Source organism: Triturus cristatus, chromosome 10, assembly GCF_964204655.1.
Source record: "Triturus cristatus chromosome 10, aTriCri1.1, whole genome shotgun sequence".
NCBI classification, from domain to species: Eukaryota; Metazoa; Chordata; class Amphibia; order Caudata; family Salamandridae; genus Triturus; species Triturus cristatus.
In genome coordinates this window covers 645,982,773-646,001,680 of record NC_140593.1, presented here as the reverse complement: position 1 = coordinate 646,001,680, position 18,908 = coordinate 645,982,773, and the positions used below count along the sequence as shown (strand labels likewise).

At 47.5% G+C, this 18,908-nt stretch overlaps 1 protein-coding gene across 3 annotated transcripts in view; it reads left to right on the top strand.

Annotated features, from left to right (window-relative positions):
• Positions 1-18,908, top strand: part of LOC146789843 (SEC14-like protein 5) — a 1,062,444-nt gene that overhangs the window by 517,192 nt on the left and 526,344 nt on the right. For all 3 annotated transcript variants that reach the window (XM_085632205.1, XM_085632206.1, XM_085632207.1), the window contains 2 exons: positions 4,741-4,869; positions 5,654-5,813. In XM_085632205.1, coding sequence (XP_085488331.1) covers positions 4,741-4,869; positions 5,654-5,813 — 289 coding nt within the window. The remainder of the gene's footprint in view (positions 1-4,740; positions 4,870-5,653; positions 5,814-18,908) is intronic.

The window sequence follows — 18,908 nt, the reverse complement described above, 5'->3', positions numbered from 1 at the left end:
CGAACACACAAGTGCCCTGCAGTTTAGCCAGGAGGTCTTGTGGCCTGATGAGTGAAGCAGGGAGGGTACTCTGTGCATTCGGTGTGGAGGGAAATGCTCTAAGCAGAAGAGAGCCTCAGGACTGCAGGCAGAGGACAGGTCTGGCATAGGAAGCAGAAAATCAATCTCTCTTTTAGAGATCAGCAATCCTGAGGAAAAGACTCCTGGTGGCTAGGGCTGACCACCAGAAGCAAAATGAGCCCACAATTGAGCAAACTCTCCCTACAAGGTCCAAGATACTGCTGGTCCCCTGTAACATCTTGAAATTACCCCTGTCGTGGGATAGGGAACAGGGATCAGTGCAGCTTTAATTAATTACTGTCCCTGAGAAAGAGGCACGCATTCAGCCCCCTCCCCTAGATTGCTTTTGCCCCTGTGGACCCCTGCACCCGAGGCCTGATGCAAGATTGCTGTCCTGGGGACCACCACTCCCTTGGGACAGAAAGGCATGACCTGGAGCACCCATGCTGTTTTACAAGTGCTGTTTCCGGGAAGGCCTGAGCCCTGGGAGTAGTGAGGAGCAGCTCCTCCATTTCCGGTGCCCAAATCTGGGAGAAAAGAGGGTCCGCAGCAGCAGCACCCCACCCAAGCATCAAGTGGACGGGAGGGAAGGCGCAGCAGCTGCAGCCAGCTCCAGCATGGTGCAACCAAAGAGTGCTGCGTGAGGAGCCAACAGAAACCATGGGCGCCTTGGGCTACCCCTGCACCCTCCAACAGAAGCAAGAACTGAGGGTGCCTAAGGTAAGACAGAGGCACCTACATATAAAACGTGATGGTGCAAGGCCATATACTTACGGTACGCCTCTCTGCCCGTGGCAGAAAACCACCGTTTAATTATTCATGGGCCGAGCATGGAGCGCTCCATAATTCCCAACAAGGGTATGCACATTTGAATATCACCGCTTTGTGGTGCCCCAAGGACTGCCCCTTACCATCAACTTTTTTTTTGATAAACAAATTTTTATTGTGTTTTGCGGCATAAAGAACAGTATCAAGAATGATATACAGCAGTGCATTGAACAAGGCATCAGTAACTTCAATCGGGGAAGCATCAATAAACAATTGCAAAGACCCTCCCACCCTCCCCCATCCTCCGTCCCCACCCTCTGCGCCCCCACCCTTCAAACCAGGCCCCCCAGCCATTTCCCCCATATCTTGCGGAATTTTTTTGGGCAGCCCCGTGCAGCATATAACGACCGCTCCTGGGCCGCACACCAATCCACCCCTCTACTCCAGGTAGCCAGTCTGGGCGGGTTAGGCTGTGACCACACTGCCGCTATATCTCTCTTAGCCACCATAAGGGCAGTGGCGAGGAAATACTTCTCGTTACGGGACCCGTCCATCCCGTCCATGATGCCCAGCAGGGCCATTCTAGGCTTGTGGGGAACCTCCCATCCCAGGACCTCCGCTAGCTCGGCTTCGATCGCTGCCCAGTAGTCCTCTAGACGGGAACAAGACAACACCATGTGGAAAAAATCCGCCGGAGCCACCCCACAACGAGTGCAGGAGGCGTCCACACGGAGGCCCGCCCGATACAGGCGGTCCGGAGTCAGATAGGCAGTGTGGAGGTAATAGATTTGGATGAGCCGCAGCCTAGCGGAGGTGGTAAGCGACCGAGGGCCCATAAGGGCGTCCCTCCAGTCCGCCTCATCCAGGGGTCCCACCCAGGCCTCCCATCGCTGTTTGAGCCCGCTCCAGTCCACCGGGGTATTGTTAATCAGGGATTTATAAATGCGGGATATACCCCCCTTCCCCAGATACCCCAACATCACCTGAGCCTCAGGTGGGCTATGGGAAGGCAGTCTGGAGTCTAGAGGGACGTGAGCCCGGACCGCGTGGCGCAATTGAAGGTAGCGGTAGAATTGGGAGGGCTGCAGCGAGAAGCGGGTCTGAAGCTCCTGGAAGGAACACATGCGGCTCCATGCCATAAATCGCCCCGACAGGAGATACCAAGAAGATCCCACTGCCGAAAGCCCGCTAGTCCCACCACCTCCCGCAGCCATGTCCCGTGCCAAAGCGGAGTGAGTTGCGTGGACGTCCCCGACCATCTAGTGTGCCGCAGGGCCGCGCGCCACGCGAGAAAGGGAGCCCGCACGACGTCGGGGAGTGACAGGGGGATCGTTGTGCCATAGAGCATGTTTTGAATGGAGGAGAACCCGAGGCAGTGCACCTCGAGTCGATAAGCCGGGTCGCCCCAGCCCCCGAGAACGAGTCATGGATCACCAGTAGCTGGGTGGCCAGATAATAAAGGTAGAGGTTAGTCATGCTCAGGCCGCCGTCATAGGAGGGGACCCTGCATCGATCCAAAGCCAGCCGAGGCCTACCGCCGCCCCAGAGGAATTTGGTCACCATTTTATCCAGTTCTTGGAACCACGGGCGTGGAAAAGGGCATGGAGTGTTTTGTAGCATGTAAAGAAACTTGGGGAGGATCATCATCTTATATAGAGCGACTCTCCCTAGCGGATTCAATGGGAGGGACTGCCACCGGAGCATATCTGATCTGGTTTTGTTGACTACTGGAGCCACATTGAGGGCCCAGCTGAGTTCCGGAAGGAGGGTGACCCAGATCCCCAGGTACTTAAAGGAGAGTCTCCGGAGGGGAATATCCGATTGCCAGTCGAAACATTCCCGCGACGGGTGTAGCGGGACTAGAACTGATTTTTTGGGGTTCAGGTGAAGACCCGACGCTTGGCCAAACCGATGGAGGATCCGGCGGACCTGGGGTCCCGAGGTCGCTGGATCCGAAAGATAGAGGAGGACATCGTCCGCGTATAGGGCGATCTTGTCGGGGGCCACATCTGGCCATTCCCATCCGCGAAGAACGGGATCCGCGCGAATCAGCACCGCCAGGGGTTCCATCGCCAGAGCGAAAAGGAGGGGCGAGAGCGGACATCCCTGGCGTGTCCCCCGACCTATGGGAAACGGGCGAGATAGAGCCCCATTGACCAACACACGGGCCCGTGGGTGCGCATATAGGACCATTACCATGGCACGGAACCGGGGACCGAAGCCCATACGTTCCAGGACGTCACCTAAGTACGCCCATCCCACGGAATCGAAGGCCTTTTCAAAGTCGACCAAGAGGAGGGCCAGATAGGGGGACCATCAACTTTTAAACCGTTTTTGAGAGGGCTGCAGGATGTGCAGCAACACCCCCACCACTGTGGAATGTTTTAAAAACAAACTCTACTTCTCCACGAGAATAAATACCTGACCCCGGGAGAGGTTGCCAGAGGAACTGAAGTGCAGGGACTTCTATTGTTTGGCTCTATGACTGCAGTAGCAGTCTAAATAAAGTAAAGGAAAGATTCTGAGACACACGTTGAATGCACTGCTTTACTCACCGGGGTAACGGATAACAATGCAAAGTTTAACAGTGCAATGAAAAAAAGAATATTGTGCATTTCTACTGTCTCCACTGACTTCAGTGGTTTTACATTGGTGAATTACAACATAGGTTTGCTTTTATTGATGTGGTGACACCCTGACAGAGCCAATTGGACTGCCTTATTGATAGTGACCCCCTTAAATTGTGATGTTGGGGTCCAGTAATTATAGGGTTCAGGACACAATAGGGGTCTAACGTGTTATGAAGTTGTCACCAAGGATATTGCCAGCTACCTAATCGATTATATATATATATGTAATTTAATATGTATTATTCAGTAATATATGTTCAATGGAGGTACTTTGCCTTTTTAAAAGACAAAACACTGACTTGACAATGACTTATTGAGTGTTATTGTGTACAAGCGAGCTAGGGTTACTAAACCACTCCATCTCCCTGTGAGTAGGCCTTGTACTGCTCCATTTAGCTACCCTCAGAGTGTCAAGTGCTACACTGAGGTACTGTGTTCCCAGTAAAAAGACAATTGCAGACTCTTCCAAGTGAAGGGCTCACATCCTTCACAACTAATAACTCAATTTCTTGTAAGTAGTGTTCAGCATTTGTGGCCATGCAACAAACACTTTTTGCAACAGAATCCATCTGGGATTGGCAGGGGATACTCACATAGACAAGAACCGGCTTGGGGCCTCTTTTATGAGGCCCTTACGCCGCCTTTGGGTCACTTCTTGTGACAGGTATAATGTATGCAGGCTGGGCGTTACGATGCAGGAAAGCCATGTAGAAGTGACGCAGCGAAATCTATGAGATTTCACTGCAACACGTTTATGGCCTCACTGTGTCAGAGCCTTACCCCTGCTTGAAGCAGACGTAAGGGGTGACGCAGGGCTTTTCACATGGGGCTTGCCCCATGTGAATAGCCACATTGCTGGAGATGCATCTGTTGTTGGACACACTCCAGCAATGCGCCATTTTTGCACCTACAAATACATCACGAATACTGACGTATCTGTATTACTTGCAACATGGTGTGCCGTACAGTAAATACAGCACATCCATGGAAAAGTGTTGCACCGCTGTTTTCACGCAGCGATGCAACACTTTTCATAAATAAGGCCCTGACATGGCCAAAGTGGCAGATTCCCTTAAGATGGACTATCTATAGTCAGAGGGGCATGGGCTGTCTCTTGTTGAATGAAAATGCGCTTTTCTGTTCCTACTGCCGAACGGCATGCTGGATTAAGCTTATACAAACATTCTTTAGAGTTTTACCCTTTTAGTCATTTGATTTACCTAGCCCTCCAAAATGTTGAGCATTGGTTTACGTTTTCTTTGTCCTCTTTTGCTTGCTATAGGTTCACCCTGAGAATGAGAAATGGACGTGCTTCGAGCAGTCAGCATCACTTGACATCAAGTCTTTCTTTGGCATTGAAAGCACAGTGGAAAAAATTGCCATGAAGCAGTACACGGCCAACATCAAAAGGGTGAGAAATGGAGTCAGGCATTGGTTGAAGAAGGCTTTGAAAATAAACAGAACCATCCCCCCTTTACTTCCTCCTTGCCATATGGGCATCTCCGAGCCCTGGGAGCAGGATGGGTGCTGCTTCCACAGCATTGCTCAAACAATTTACTTCTCTCTCATTGAAAAATTCTCATTTCTTAAATGAAGGCGATAGGGCTTAGTAGAAGGTAAATTGAGACAGAAGGACGTATGCCATCTCATGTGGCTATAAGGTCTGTGAAGGTGTTCCCTTTAGTCACTGGGCTCCATATGCATAGCGATTTATAGTGTCCTGAATCTGTTTGTATGGCTTGATGAGGAGCCATGATCACCTGCTGTGGGGCTGTTTTAGCGAGTGTCTGTGTTCCTCTTAAGCTGGGCCTATGAACCATAGTTCATCATTCTATCTACGTTAAGTGTGGCAGCTCAACCACTTAGATAGTATGAGATGGTCTCCACACAGGAATCAAATAATCCACACACCTGGGATTGATTGAGAAGAACATGTATATGCACATATTATGGGAATGTTATATATATTCTCCTCCTTTCTTTCCAGTTCCCTTCAATTGTTGTCCATTTTATAGTGTCCATTGGCTCGTGCCCCTTCTTGCTCCATCCCTTTTTATTGTGCCCTGCTGTACCCCATCTCCAGGAGCCCCTTTGTCTGTGCCCCATCTCCTGGTACGTTCATGCTGTGCCCCTTCCCTCTGTCTCATCATTCTGTCCTTCCTATGAGTTTTCAGTGGATTGTGTTCTTGTTGCAGGGAAAGGAAGTGATTGAGCATTACTTGACCGAGCTCATCACTCAAGGCATCACACACATCCCCCGATGGGCACCATGTTCCCCCAAAATCTGGAAGGACGGCTTAGTCACGACAAGGAGAGGGGTCTCACTGACAGAATTTGGGGCTCCAGCCCAACATGGTAAGTTTCATGCGAATGCAAAGGCTTCTAAAGTCCAGTACATGCAAACTAAATCACCTCTTGATGCGACTTTGAAAGGGGTCTTTCTAGTTTATTCCTAAGTGCCGGGTAACTTTCTTGTGAGCGAATGTGAGTTGGGAGCTTGGGGTCTTCGGCCTCGCAGAGGCTGATTGCTGGCTCAGTTGTGATACATGCTGCTTCATGTATGGGTTTGTTAGGGTTTGCTTCAGGACGGAAACATGCTGGTTGCTGTGTTGGGCTTATTTGAGGCTCTAGCATTGCCTAATTGTGACCTATGTGTCCTTACCTGCCAGAGAAATTTGCTATCTATCTTGGCAGGGATAATTGCTGCTGCTGGCTTTACTCTATAGTTTTCAATCTTGTCAGTGTCTAACTGTGGGGTTAGATTAGAGACTGTTTGCTGTCAGATGCGTTGCTTGAGAATGGCAAAAGGCTAATTGCGGGCAAACATTTTCTTGAGGCTGCTTGCTACCACAATTTTACTTGAGCCTGGCAGGTGTTGGTTTGTACCGACTAGGTTGTAAAGCACAACAAAACTTCCTACACCTATCTCATTCAATATTAGGCACTATGTCCATATGATAAGGCAAAACCCACAGTCAACGGTGTACAAAAATAGATCAATTCATTTATTTAGTAATTTTTTCATTTTTTCATTTTTGGAAAAACATATACATGTATATTTTAAACTGTATATTAATACATATAGTACATATTACATCACAATATTAAGACAAAATTACAACTTATCTTCAAAAACCCACACCATGATGACATAAATAAAAAACACATATACATAATACAATACAAATACTAAGACAATAAACATCAGAATTAGCTAAGGGAAGAAAGTGTTGTTATTAAAAACAATAAACCATAAAATTATACACAAGACCAGCGCCAACGCGCGTTTCGGAGATCCTATATAGCCTATAAAGGCTCCTTCTTCAGGGCTTGTTTGATAGGTCTTTTAAAGGGCAACAACTACAAGATCTAACTTCATGTCCAACGTCATACGGTGAGGGTACAAATTCAATATTGACAACCGTTGGTTTGGAAGAAGGGCTTTAAATGGAAGCACCAGACATAAGACAACTTCAATTGATGTGTTTGTTATTTGAAAAGAACCAACTAAGCTGACAAAAAGGTAAAAGAGATATATGGGCCAGGAGTTGATACTGTCTTGTAAATCTGCCCCATTGAATCTCGAAGAGGCTGGGTGCTGCTAGTATTTCATGAGACTTACACAGGGCAGTTGTTGGAAGGGTGGTTTATTAATTGGTTTATTAATCCTGCAAACCTGGGTTCACTGGTTTGACTTATTTAAGCTGTCTGAAGCAAATTGCTGAAAGTGGGTTTCATTGAGCTTGTAGCAGCTGGCTGCTGACATGGGATTCCATTAATCTGGTAAAGTTCGATGTCTTCTGGCATGATTTATGGAACGGAGTTGCGACAAGGTTTATTGATCATTGTAAGGTTCTTTTAGGCCTCTTAGATGCTGGGTGATGGTGGTGGAGTTTTACAAGTCTGGTAGAGTCTTGTTCCTCTGCCAGCCTTTCTGGAACCCAAAATGGGCTGGTTGCTTCTGGTGTGATTTCTTAATCCTAGCAGAGTTTGACTGCTATGCTTGAATTGTCCTGATCATTGTTAAATCAGGTTCAATTATATTACCTGGTCCACGGAAGTCTATATTTGTTGATTTGCACATAGGACCTTCCAACTCTATGTACAGATTTAGATTTAAACTTCACTCAACAACCTCAAGAAATATTTTGGAATCTGTGAAATGAGCCTAAGAGCATACCAGGTGCTGAATATAAGATTTTTGGTAATTTTTTAAATTATTCCTCATGATAGAAACACTTACCTTAAATGGTTTTTGTTGGGTGGTGAATGGCCCCTTCTTGGTACGAGTGTGCTCTCTTGAATACCCGATTGCCTGTGTATCTGGTATCCTGACTTCTATTTTAGCTCTAGCATGATAGTTATTAATGTTTGAGCACAGGGACCTAGGCCTCCCACAGACTATGCAAGGTTGAGGACCTGTCCTGTGATCTGGAGGGGCGCAGCAAGAGTGTCCTTATAATGGACAGCGGACTACCCTTTCCTGTAGAGTAGTACATTAAGCAGTGGTGGCGAAATGCCATGTTTCGAAATTAATATTTTGACCAGACCTTTTTATCTGTGTCACTAAATGTTCACCCTACAGGCCACTCTTTTCTCAAAATTCTACTGTTATGTGAATGCCTAGAACCTTGCACTGACATTTGATGTATACATCAAGTGCGGGTGCACGTGTAGCATAAATGTAGTACATGTGCAATAGCAAGATGTGCTAGAGTCTGAGAGCCTCATTTATGAGGCCCCTTGCATCGCCGGAACGTCACTTCTTGCGACATTCTGAGGTGCAGGAGCCTGCTTCATATTTACGAGGCAGCACTAAGCCACTTTTTATGGGCTTAATGCTGCCTCATAAATATCGTTCCCTTTAATTCTGTTTTCTGCAATAAAGGGGCATGCAAAGGGGGTGTGGCCTGACCAAGCACCAAGATGGCAGCTTGAACGAGGAGCTTAGGAGAGGCCACAAGGACTTAACTGCCTTGCTCTACCCCGGGGGTGCAATCCTCGCTGCTGATGGCATCCAGAAGTCGCTGACCTCGGGCGGCGTTTGCAGAGGCCTTTGGCAGCATCGGGAGCGGCATTGTGCATGTCAGGGGGCCCGTGATAGTGGTGACCTGAAGTGGCCTCCAGAGGTCCCGTGGCGTCAGGGCCTGCGCGTGAGCATGGAGGCGGGGCTGCTGTCGCCCAGTGAGGCCTCCCTGTACAACTGAGGCCGGGGATTTCGGGCCTGCATGGAGCAGATGCTGGTCCATTTCCACCGAGCCCCCTGGACGGGGGATGGGCGGTGATTAGCTCTCTGGTTTTCTCCCCACGGCTGCTGCTGATCTAGTGATGCGCCTGGCTGGTATGCCGGTTCAGAATCCCGACTCCTGCGTGCCACTGCGCCCTGCTGAGGTCGCCCCTCTATGGGCTACGTGGCAGACTCTGAGCACCGAGAGGCATAATCATACAGCAGAGGCCCAACTGGACCCATGTCAGGACAATATTTCCCTGGTGATAGAGCTTGTGGCATCGCAAGTGCGACTGTCCCCTATTTCCAGGTCCTTCCATGGTGCTTGTCGGTGGACGGGTGCCCATCACTGCATTCCAAATTATTAACTCCATTGGTGCGGGCTGCGAGTGGCTGGGCATCACATAGCAGATCCATTGTGACCTATACTGCGGCTTCATGGCTGACCCACCCAGCAGCCATCCCACCCTCGTCTGACCGGCTGTTGTCACTCCTGACTGCAGCCAACCATATCCTGCCTCATCATGGATCAGGGGACCCCAGGCAGCGGAAATTTGTGTTTGAGCCCACTAAGACTCCCAGGCGGGAGAGTGGCAACGCTACTGGATGCGGAGACCCCCAGGACAGCTCAGATCCCCCTGATGGGGAACAGTCACATATGGAGGGACCGGTGGCTATAATGGCAGAGCTACGTCCTGGTTTTTCTGCCATCGACGCGCACTTCGACACCCTGGTGGCGTGCCTTGATACCATGCACAGCCGCCTGGAGACTCCTGAAAAGCGCATTTTCGTTGAGGAAGATGCACAGACAACCATAAACAAGCATCTGGAACGTATGGAACGCCTCCACAAGCGACAGTGTCCAAGGCGGAGGCAAGGTCGCCCCGCAACAACCTGGCCATTTCCAGGGTGGCCGAGTCCACCAACACGGGTCCTATGGAGTCCTACGTGGAACGACTGCTCACAGACCTCTTTGGAAGGGATGCTTTCTCTGGAATCATCGAAGTTGAGCGGGCATATCGCTCGCATGCTCCTAGATCAGCTCCCGGTGCCCCATGTATAATTATTGCACAGCACCTTAATTACCACGAGGTGCATGTGGCACTTCATAAAGCCAGAGAAATTGTGGATCTACAATATCAAGGGATGTCGTTGTCATTGTATCCTGATTTCACACTGGTGATGCAAGAGGCTAGGTTCAAGTTCCAAGACATTAAGCAGATGTTGAAGGGAGACAACGTTCGCTATGCCATGCTGTATCCGGCGCGTCTTTGCGTCCAGATTGATGGGAAGGCACAGATATCTGACACTCCTGTGGATGCTACTAATTTCTGGAAACAATGCAAATTGAACACTACTCTTCCCCCGGGAAATAACTTAGTTTTGTGCCTCCCACCTGTACTTGTCACAGACTAGCTTGGTACGAGTTGACGAGATGTAATATCCTTGGTTGATGTCACGTTGCTCTCTGTTTTTCTCAAATTGCAGTTTCGTACAATTATCGCAAGATTCATATTATGTTTAGTGGCCCGCTCCGGGCGTTGACTTCCCCCTAGGCGATCTCCTACATTGTTAACTATGGGAAATGGGGATTCACCGGATACATGTTGGGGGGTTATCCGTTTTGGGTTGGAGGGGGAAAACGTTTTATTGTGATTTTTAAGTTTGTCTTGAAAATGCAGGAACCCTGTTACGATGTTACCAACTGACTTTATTCCAAATTCGCTGCCACAACTCCTGAGTCAGGGTTGAGGGGAGGGGCGGGGGAATGGAATTGTGCTGCATGACATACAATGTACGAGGCTTATCGAATCCTCAAAAGGGGAGGCAGGTCTTGGCATACCTAACTCTACACAAGGCACATATAGCGCTGTTGCAGAAGACACACTACACACCACTTTCTGATAATTGTTTTGTTGCCGGTTGGGGTGTCAACAGGTTCTTTGCAAGTTACAGTACCTACTCCCATGGGGTGTGCATTTTGATTCATAAAACACTACCCTTCTAGCTTCACACGGTCGTTAAAGACCCCAAGGGAAGTGACTTGTTGGTGGCGAGTAGCCTTGCTGCGAAGCAGATACTCATAATCAATGTCTGTGCCCCTAATGTTGATACGCCCACTTTTTTTTCTGGTTTATCTTCTCACATTTCTGGCATTCCCATCGATCCTATCATATTGGGGGGTACTTCAATCTGACCTTACAGCCTGTCTCCAGCTCCAGTGATGCAGGCCGTATTACTATACCACATTTTGCAGACGAACTTCGACACCTGTTGCAACATTACTTAGTGACCGATACTTGGCGGCTCCAACACCCGACCGCTTCAGAGTACTCTTTTTACTCTGTGCCGCACGGTATGTGGTCTCATATAGATCACTGGTATTTAACTCCTGGTCTCTTGATAAATTTGCAGGCAACAGAATATTTGCCGCACACGCTGTCCAACTGCTCACCGGTAATGCTGACAATGACACTGCCTAGTATTGCGCGTCCACATAGATTATGGTGGTTCCCAGAGGATGCACTGCTCAATGCGGTATTTGAGAGCGAAGTGTGAGAGGCGATTGTCAAATACTTCAGGATCAACACTGGCTCAGCGTCCCAATATGCTACTTTATGGGAAGCATTTAAATGATATATTCGCAGTATTTGTATTACTAAACAGGCGGGTGTTCTGCACGTTATACATCGATACCTGGATGCAGTGGAGAGGGGGCTGAAGGAGCTTACGACTCGGACGGCCTCAGGGGGTTCTCCACCTCCGCTGCACCAGTGCGCAAAGCTTCTGGAGGAGTTACGGTAACTCGTCACTCGTGAGACGGCTTATATGGGAAAATACACTTGTGCCCAGGTGTATGGGTAGCGGGAGAGACTGGGGCGGACCCTAGCTAGACTGCTCAGGCCCGGGCAGCAGGCCACATACATCACACAACCGCAAATGGACGATGGCACCCAGGTCACTCAGGGCGAGGATATACGCACTGCTTTCCTCACCTACTATCCCCAACTCTGTGTGACGAGAGCCCCGCCGGTTGACCAATCCCTGTCTGACTATTTGGGGGAAATAGCTATGGTATGGATACAGGGTGGTGATCAGCAATTTCTAGCCTCTCCCATTGGCACGATTGAGATATCCCAAGCCATAGATGACCTTGATGGATCAAGTTCCTCTGGTACAGACAGGCTCACAGGCGTCTTCTATAAGACTTACAAAACCTTGCTAGTTCCTCAACTGCTGGAGGTTAATGCTGAGGCTCTTGTGGTGGGTGTGCTCTACCCCACTATGTGTGAGGCTATTGTGTCATTGCTGCTCAAGCCGGGCAAACCACCTGATAAGTGCGCCTCCTTTAGGCCCCTATACCTGTTAAATCAAAATGATAAAATCTTGGCAAAAGTGCTTGTGACACATATATCACTCCTAATCAATCGTATAATTTCCCCGTTCCAGACGGGATTTGTCACCAACAGATCGACTGAAGTTAATTTTCACACGGTTTTCACTGTTACCAACCTGATTAACCCAGAGCTCCCAGCCGCGGCGATCTTGCTAGATGCCAAAAAGGCTTTTGATTCCCTGCAGTGGCCTTTTTTGTATGCGGCACTCAATAAACTGTGTTTTCCTGGTAATATTAGTGCCTTAGTCCAACTACTGTATACCCACCCGGTGGTGCCCCTTCGTCTCAATAGAGAACTGACAAAACAGTTTCCTCTGTTGCGTTGCACAAGGCAGGGATGCCCTCTCTCGCCACTTTTATTTATAATTGCCATGGATCCTCTAGTGAGGCACCTGCAAGAACGGCATCTTCAGCGGGGAATTAGATTTCATCAGGGCCCCCTTCTGGCCTCATTATATAGAGATGACATTCTGATTTTTGTGCATGATGCGATTGTCAATCTTTCTCCAATAATACGTGAGGTGATCCGTTTTGGGGCCTACTCCGGACTCGTCATTAACTGGGCCAAATCGGAGCTCTTCCCGTTAACCGATACTACCCGGCCCTTTGTGCTTGATTTTCCGCTGGGTTGGTGCGACGAGCCCCCCGAGATATCTTGGTGTTCTACTACATCGCACGGCTTCTGAGGTGATCCGTATCAACTACGGCCCTGCCTTAGACCACCTATCCACATAAATCGATCATTGGATTACGCTTCCGTTGTGGAAATGTGGATTTTCCTGATCAGTTATGTCCCCTATCTTGGACCCCAACGGTTCTATGTGCATGTTACAAGCACATGTATGTTCCCTCCAGTTCCAGTTTCGAAGACGCAAACACATGTGCGTCCACCATCAACATGTCCTCTGTCAGATCCGCCATCAATGGGCTGGATATTCAATTCCTAAGTATGAAAGGCCACCGACTTTATATGGCTAAAGTTACTCCATTTTTGCAGTTCAGGCAGAGTAGGCCCGATTCTGTCCTCAAAGCCTTTCCCTGCTCTCTGCCTCTGACAGCATCAGTTTGAGCTCGCATCTGTATCCATGAACTTTGTCCTACTTCCTGTGCAGCTAACGGTGCCTGCCTCGGCCAGTTTTGCCTGCCTGCCAAGAAGCTGTATTTCACCTTCGAATTATCTACTTTGCTCCTCAGCCGATGCATTCCTGTCTAGTAGTTTAGGTAAACATTTCCTTTAGCTCCCAAGCAAAGGGCTCGGCCTTTCTGTCCTCATGCAAGTAAATCATAGCCCTGTTGCCATGGAAAGTTTCCGCCTCTCGCATCTCATATAGACACTTAGACGCTTGTGCACGCACACACAGTCAGTATAGAATAGATTCTGTCCGAGAGTCCTTCCTTGTGGATAACATAGTTCTTTAAACATAGGATGTTAGATATGATTTGGGATTAGGTTGACTTGACCCCCTAGACTTTTTGTCTCCACATGTAGAGCTAAATGTCAAGTCCCCTTCACCCCCTAGTTACACGTCAATTACACGTCATGCTGCTGCGCGCGCATCTATGCCAAGTATTATCTTATAGATCCACCTATGCACAACATCATGACCAATCATGTTTCTTTTTACTCCTTATTACGCCCATTTTCGGTTACGCACTTACAGTATCGTTTCTCTTATCAATTGTTACGCCTTCTACATTGGTTTCATTGTAATGTATGATCTATAAAAGCAATTTCCTGTCAATAAAGTATGTACTTCACTTCCTGAACCCCCGTGGTGACGGAACCTGAAGGCCGCGACTCGAGTCGGCCATTTTGGAATAAAGCCCATTCAGAAACCTCTTATACCACGGATTCTGCCTCTTATTATTCTGAGCTATTTTATTTAAGATTCCGTATGAAATTCAGTCCAGGTAAAAGAATATTTACCACATAATGGCGCCCGAACAGGGACACTTTCTCATCTCACGCGCCGGCGGTGCGTTGCAGGCCCGGTCTCCTGCCACAGCTGGACGGACCATAACGCGTACCAGCAGGATTTCCTGTAGCTCCCTCCGGTCAAGCGGGGGCGACTGAGGCTGCGATCAACCCAGACGAGGCGGTGAGAAGTGCGAAGTATCCCGACCAGAGCCTAGCTGAGAGAGCAAGATCCGAGGTATACAGAGGCCCACCAGGTTTTTGAAGTCCCGATGTCCAGAGGGTCCGATGTCCGCAGTCATCGAGTCCAGTCCATTCTCCGAGGCCTTCCGTTTCAAGGAGCTACCCGGTGAGTACCATCGCCGGGGAGGCGTGTTGACGCGCACATAGGTTGTGCCGGTCAAGACGTATTTGGGTACACAAATCCGGTCTGCACTGTTTAGCAGTGTATATGTACTGTTTGGCAGTATATCAAGTATTCCGAAGTATCTAGTTATTGTCGAGATTCTGCTTGGTGATTAGTTATGCAGACTGTCATCATTGTTGGTCATTTTTTTAATAATGTTTTATGTTCAATATTTAATGTGTTAAAATGTCCTGCATATTGTGGTATGAGTGATTGTTCATTATTGTGTTTTTCGTATTAAGTGTGTTCAAGACCAGGTATCAGATCAGTTGTCAATATGCCGCTCTTTTCGAAGTTAAGACAGATTACTACTAGAAAAGGGGTGCTTGAAGAAGCAGTTCCTATTCCTCCTAGGGACACTCCAGGGCACTTTATGTATCACAAGCATGGCTTAGATGCCATATTATTTCTTGATTTATGGGTAGATTACACCAAGGGATTGCCAGAAAGTCAAAGGTGGCCCGCAGCGGGAACCTGGGATGCAGAGTGCATCATGAAAGTCGAGGAAGAATTATGGAAAAGAAAGGTCAGACAGTCACAGAAAGACGCTGTTGAGTTATGGCGTAAAGAATCTCATAGACGTACAGAAAAAGCACGTAGACAAGAAGAGAGGAGTAAAGAAAGTTCAAATAAAGTTCAAGAAAATCTATTAATTGAGGAAGGTATCCGAGTGAAATCAGAACAAATAGATAGACAAAGAAATGCCCTTATGAATGGTATGTATCCCCTTCTAGCCGAAGGATTACCTAAGGCTGCTCCAGAGATACCGAAAGACTTGCCACCCCCATTATTTCCAATTAAGGTACATCCTAAAGGACATCCCAGAACCGCAGAAGATGTTTTTCTTTCCTCATATCTAGATGACGCAGCTCCCGAGTATGCTAACCCCGCACCACATAGACCGTCTGCCGGGGGGGTTCAACGTCAGGATCAGGTATCTGTCCCTGTGCAACAGCAAGTCCCGACACAAGCTTCGGCAAGCACATCTGTTTCCGCATCTGTCTCCGCAACCGATTCTACAGTGGTGTCCACACCTATAGTTGCTGTGTCACGTTCGACGAATCCATTCACACCCGACGCCCCAGATGGGGCCACGGGAGGTGCTAGCAATACTTCTACGCCACCTAGAATAAATAAACTTGTTTTTCAAGAGTCAGCGCATTCACGTACACCCAAATTCGTAAGTGAACGTGCGCTTAAAGAACTTCTTATAGATTGTAGATATGACCCAGTGGTCGGTAAAGAGGACGATATGGTCCTGGCATCATTACGCATCAGACGAGCCGCAGGGTATTTAGCGAAGTTACCAGGAATGACTGCGCATCTAGATAAAATATATCATTTTGTTCAAACAGGGCGAGATCCAGAATGTATTAATAGAGCTATGGAATTCCAGAAAGTAGAGATACAGGGGGAACTGTTACGTTTCCTCATAAACTGTGTGATCAGAAATCAAGACCGACCGGGGGTAGACCCGAATGCCATGCTTATTCTTACAAGATGGACACAAGTGATTATTATGCCCGATTTGAAAAATGTTTTGGTGTAAATAGTGGTATAAAAGCAAGTAGTGAGTCGTATCCACATTTATTTGTGACAAAATTAGTGGAAAATGCATTGCCTCCAGTGAAGAATAGAATATTGAAATTCGAGAGTACCTGGCAAAGTAACACTCCGTCACAAATGCTACAAATGTTACAGTATCATCACAATAGAATTAGGGATGAACAAGAACACGAACAAAGACGCATGAAGGATACTAAAATGAAAATGCTAGTTTCTCAGACAGTACCAGCGGATGGTCACAAGAAGGGTGTGACACATTCCGGAGATTCAGCAGTTCCTGTAAAGGGAACATGCAATTACTGTAAACAACTAGGCCATTATGTACACGATTGTCAAGTCCTGAAGCGTAATATAGCTATAGGTATTGCAAAAGAAAGACCACGACCACTCAGACAGGATCAGAATGAACAAGGAGCTACGCAGCATGGACAGTCCATGCCAGCTCAGCAACAGTCTATGCCAGCCTCACAACAATCCATACAGTTTGTGCCAGCTGCACCACCGATGCCTGCTACTGCCACACAAACAACAACACGACAAATGTATCAGACTGCACAGTATGAATATCCTGAGTATCAGCGTTACGCATGAACTAGCCTAGAGAGGGAAGTTGACTTACCCCTTATTGAGATTCCTGTAGATCAAGAAGGACCTTATGTACATAGTGAATTATTAGGTCAAGATAGAAAATTCTTACTCGATACAGGGGCAAGTCGAACAACAATAAAGCGTAGTGAAGTTCCAGGGGCACCCCTCTCAGGCTCTCAAAATGTTTCCCTTGGTTTCTCAGGAAAGCCTATTGTTAATGAGGTATCACAGCCACTTCCACTTACGATTGGTCCCTTGACACGAACTACTGATTTACTGCTTACCAAATCTTGTCCAGAAAACTTGTTAGGTATAAAGACATTAAAAGCCCTAGGGGCTATTATCTGTTGTTCTCCGGAAGGAGTAAGATTGTTTTTACGTGATTTTAAAGGTCATTATGTATCCAGAGACATGGATCGCCGATTACAGACTTTACCAGCACATCTATGGGCACAAGGCCCTACTGATGTTGGTTGCATGAACATTACACCATACCGAGTCACATTAAAGGCAGGAGTGGTACTACCACGAATGCGACAATACAAGTTACCGCAAGATGCTGTAGTGGCTTTGCTGAAAATCATTGACGAGCTAATTGCCCAAGGAGTAGTTGTAGAAACAGACTCCAATGTATGTAATTCACCGATAATTCCGATTCTTAAACGAACAGATCCTACAGCCCCGCCAGTGTATCGATTGGTTATTGATTTACGCGAATTAAACAAATGCATTGTGCCACAATTTCCTGTGGTCCCCGATATCTCATCATTATTGACAGCCATTGATTCCGAAGCAACATTCTTTACTGTAATTGATCTCAAGAATGCCTTTTTCAGCGTCCCCATAGATCCGGAAAGTCAATATTTGTTCGGATTCAGTTTAAATGGGCGTAGCTTTAAATTCTCACGCGCACCTCAAGGATTTACAGAAAGCCCCAGCATCTATAGCCAAGCACTGAAACGAGAACTTGACAGTATACACATGCCAGTTAACACTGCCCTGCTTCAATATGTCGATGATCTGCTGATCACCGCCCGAAGCGAACCCGAATGTGAAAAGGCTTCTCTGACAGTTTTACATTTTCTAGCAGACAAGGGGCACAAGGTGTCTCCTTCTAAGCTGCAATTCTGTGTCCAGCGAGTTATTTATCTTGGTCACTCGCTGTCCAAGGAGGGAAGGCAGCTTACACCAGATCGCATTCAGTTAATTGCTAACATGTCAATACCCAAGACACAAAAGGAGGTACGGGCTTTCATAGGCCTCACTTCATATTGTAGGCAGTGGATCCCTCAGTACGCATTTCTAGCAAAACCACTCATTCAGTTGACAACACAGGAGGCAGCCACATCGACTGTCCTCCCTTGGACCCAGGAACACACACAAGCGTTTGAAAGCTTAAAGAAAGCTCTATGTCAAGCACCTGTTTTAGCGACACCATGTTACAGCAAACATTTTACACTCTTTGTTACAGAACGCGAAGGTACTGCCTTGTCAGTACTCACTCAGGAACAAGCAGGATCACGCAAGCCATGTGCTTATTTTTCCAGTACATTAGATCCCGTAGCTCAGGCTTTGCCTGCGTGCCTGAAATCAGTGGCGGCAACAGCTTTAGCAATCAGACAAAGCGATGCCATAGTGTTAGGACATCCATTGACAGTACAAGTACCACATGCAGTAGAAGTTCTTGTGAACCGAACGCAAACACAACACTTGACCATAGCAAGACTTACCGGTTATGAACTGACATTGTTTCAGCCACACATAGAGATCCGACGTTGTAATACATTGAATCCTGCTACACTTTTACCTGTAATTGGAACAGACCCACTAGCTCATGATTGTGTTGAAGTTATTGAAATAAAGACGAAACCCAGACAAGACTTAACAGACGTTCCATTGTTAGATCCAGACCTGACGTTGTATGTAGATGGATCGTGCATGAGAACAAGTACAGGAGATTTAGTGGCCGCGTATGCAGTCACAACAGACACTGAAGTTATTGAAACAAACTGTATAGATACTTTGTCAGCCCAAGCAGCAGAACTTATTGCTCTAACACAAGCCTGTATTCAAGCCACAAGTAAGAAAGTTAACATATACACTGATTCACGTTATGCATTTGGAGTTGTACATGACTTCGGGGTGCTTTGGCGAGAGAGGGGTTATTTAACTTCTCATGGGACCCATATTCAGCATGGGTCTCTCATTCATGCTTTGTTAGACGCAATCCATCTGCCCACAGCTATATCGATTATGAAATGTAAAGCACACACGAAGGTTACTGATATCATTTCTCAAGGCAATGATTTAGCTGACAGAACAGCTAAACAGACTGCTCAGACTCGCACATC